The sequence below is a fragment of the Alexandromys fortis genome, unplaced genomic scaffold, assembly GCF_014885135.2.
Source record: "Alexandromys fortis isolate MF-2015 unplaced genomic scaffold, M_Fortis_MF-2015_v1.1 scaffold_76, whole genome shotgun sequence".
In the NCBI taxonomy this organism is placed as follows: domain Eukaryota; kingdom Metazoa; phylum Chordata; class Mammalia; order Rodentia; family Cricetidae; genus Alexandromys; species Alexandromys fortis.
In genome coordinates this window covers 8,628,531-8,630,030 of record NW_026067997.1, presented here as the reverse complement: position 1 = coordinate 8,630,030, position 1,500 = coordinate 8,628,531, and the positions used below count along the sequence as shown (strand labels likewise).

The following is a 1,500-nucleotide window of genomic DNA, read 5'->3' as shown; positions in this document are numbered from 1 at the left end:
GATGGTTGTGAGCCACCATGTGGTTGCTGGGAATTGAACTCAGGACCTTTGGAAGAGCAGGCAATGCTCTTAACCTCTGAGCCATCTCTCCAGCCCACAATCTTTTTTTTTTTTTTTTTTTTTAAAGTGGAAATATCTCACTGTTCCTCATCTAATTTCAGGAGAAAAGATTCCTTACAGCAGGAATTACACTTAATAAATCATCTTTATGTCTAAACAAACAGAAAGGAGAAAATTTGACTGTTCACTAGATACTGTGTGCTTTTAATAGCTCATCACTGGTAACACTTCATAATCAAGAGTAAGTTAACAGGCTAATATGTAAAAATGTGACTTTAATAGGTATGCAGACCAGCTTGCTAGAGAAGCTGACCAAGATACATTGAGGAGATACAAGTGGCCATCTAGAGTTTCTATACTTCATTCTTTTTGCAGAATATTTATTAAGGTTGCTTAATATACAATTTTCATTTGACATTTTGGAAGTCCTTTATTGTAAAGATAATCCTTTTGTCTGGCGACAAACAGCAGCCACAGCGGTCATTCTGGACCTCCACGCTGAAAAGAGAAACAGAAAGCCATGAGACGAAGGACTGAACTGGCCATTATTTATACTATAAAAATGATCTCAGGCTGTCGCTGATTTTTTTCAGACAAGACCTTACTCTGTAGCCCAGACTGGCCTAAAAATTCACTAGATCGCCCAGACTGGTCTCTAAGAAATCACGGCAATCCTCTTTCCTCAGCCTTCTGAGATCTGAGAGTAAAGTTTTAAGCTACCATGCCCACACAGTTTTGATTTTTTTTTCTTTTTTAAAAATATTTACTTATGTTTGTCATAGCCAGAACCTGGAAACAACCTAAATGTCCCTCGATTGAAGAATGATGAGAAAAATATGGTATATTTACACAATGGAGTACTACATGGCAGAAAAAAAATAACGACAGCTTGAATTTTGCAGGAAAATGGATGGAGCTAGAAAACATCATTTTGAGTGAGGTAACCCAGACACAGAAAAGACAATTATCACATGTACTCACTCATAGGTGGTTTTTAAACATAAAGCAAGAACAGCCAGCGACAAACCACAATCCCAGAGAACTTAGACAACAATGCGGACACTAAGAGAGACTTACATAGATCTAATCTACATGGGAAGTAGAAAAAGACAAGATCTCATGAGTAAATTGGGAGCATGGGGACTTTGGGGGAGGATTGAAGAGAGGAGGGGAGAGGCAGGGAGGGGAGCAGAGAAAAATGTAGAGCTCAATAAATATCAATAAAATAAAATTTAAAAAAATATTTACTTATTATGTATATAGGGTTCTGCCTGCATGTGTGCCTGTAGGCCAGAAGAAGGCAACAGATCTCATTAAAGATGGTTGTGAGCTACCATGTGGTTGCTGGGAATTAAACTTGGGACCTCTAGAAGAGAAGTCAGTGCTCTTAACCTCTGAGCCAAAAATCCAGCCTCGGATTAAAAAAAAAAAAAAAAGCTA

General features: G+C 38.0%; 1 protein-coding gene across 2 annotated transcripts in view; it reads right to left on the bottom strand.

Annotated features, from left to right (window-relative positions):
• Positions 1–315: 315 nt before the first annotated feature.
• Positions 316–1,500, bottom strand: part of Kgd4 (alpha-ketoglutarate dehydrogenase subunit 4) — a 6,502-nt gene continuing 5,317 nt past the window's right edge. For both annotated transcript variants that reach the window (XM_050160480.1, XM_050160478.1), the window contains exon 4: positions 316–558. In XM_050160480.1, the coding sequence (XP_050016437.1) occupies positions 541–558 (18 nt within the window). In that variant the 3' untranslated portion in view covers positions 316–540. The remainder of the gene's footprint in view (positions 559–1,500) is intronic.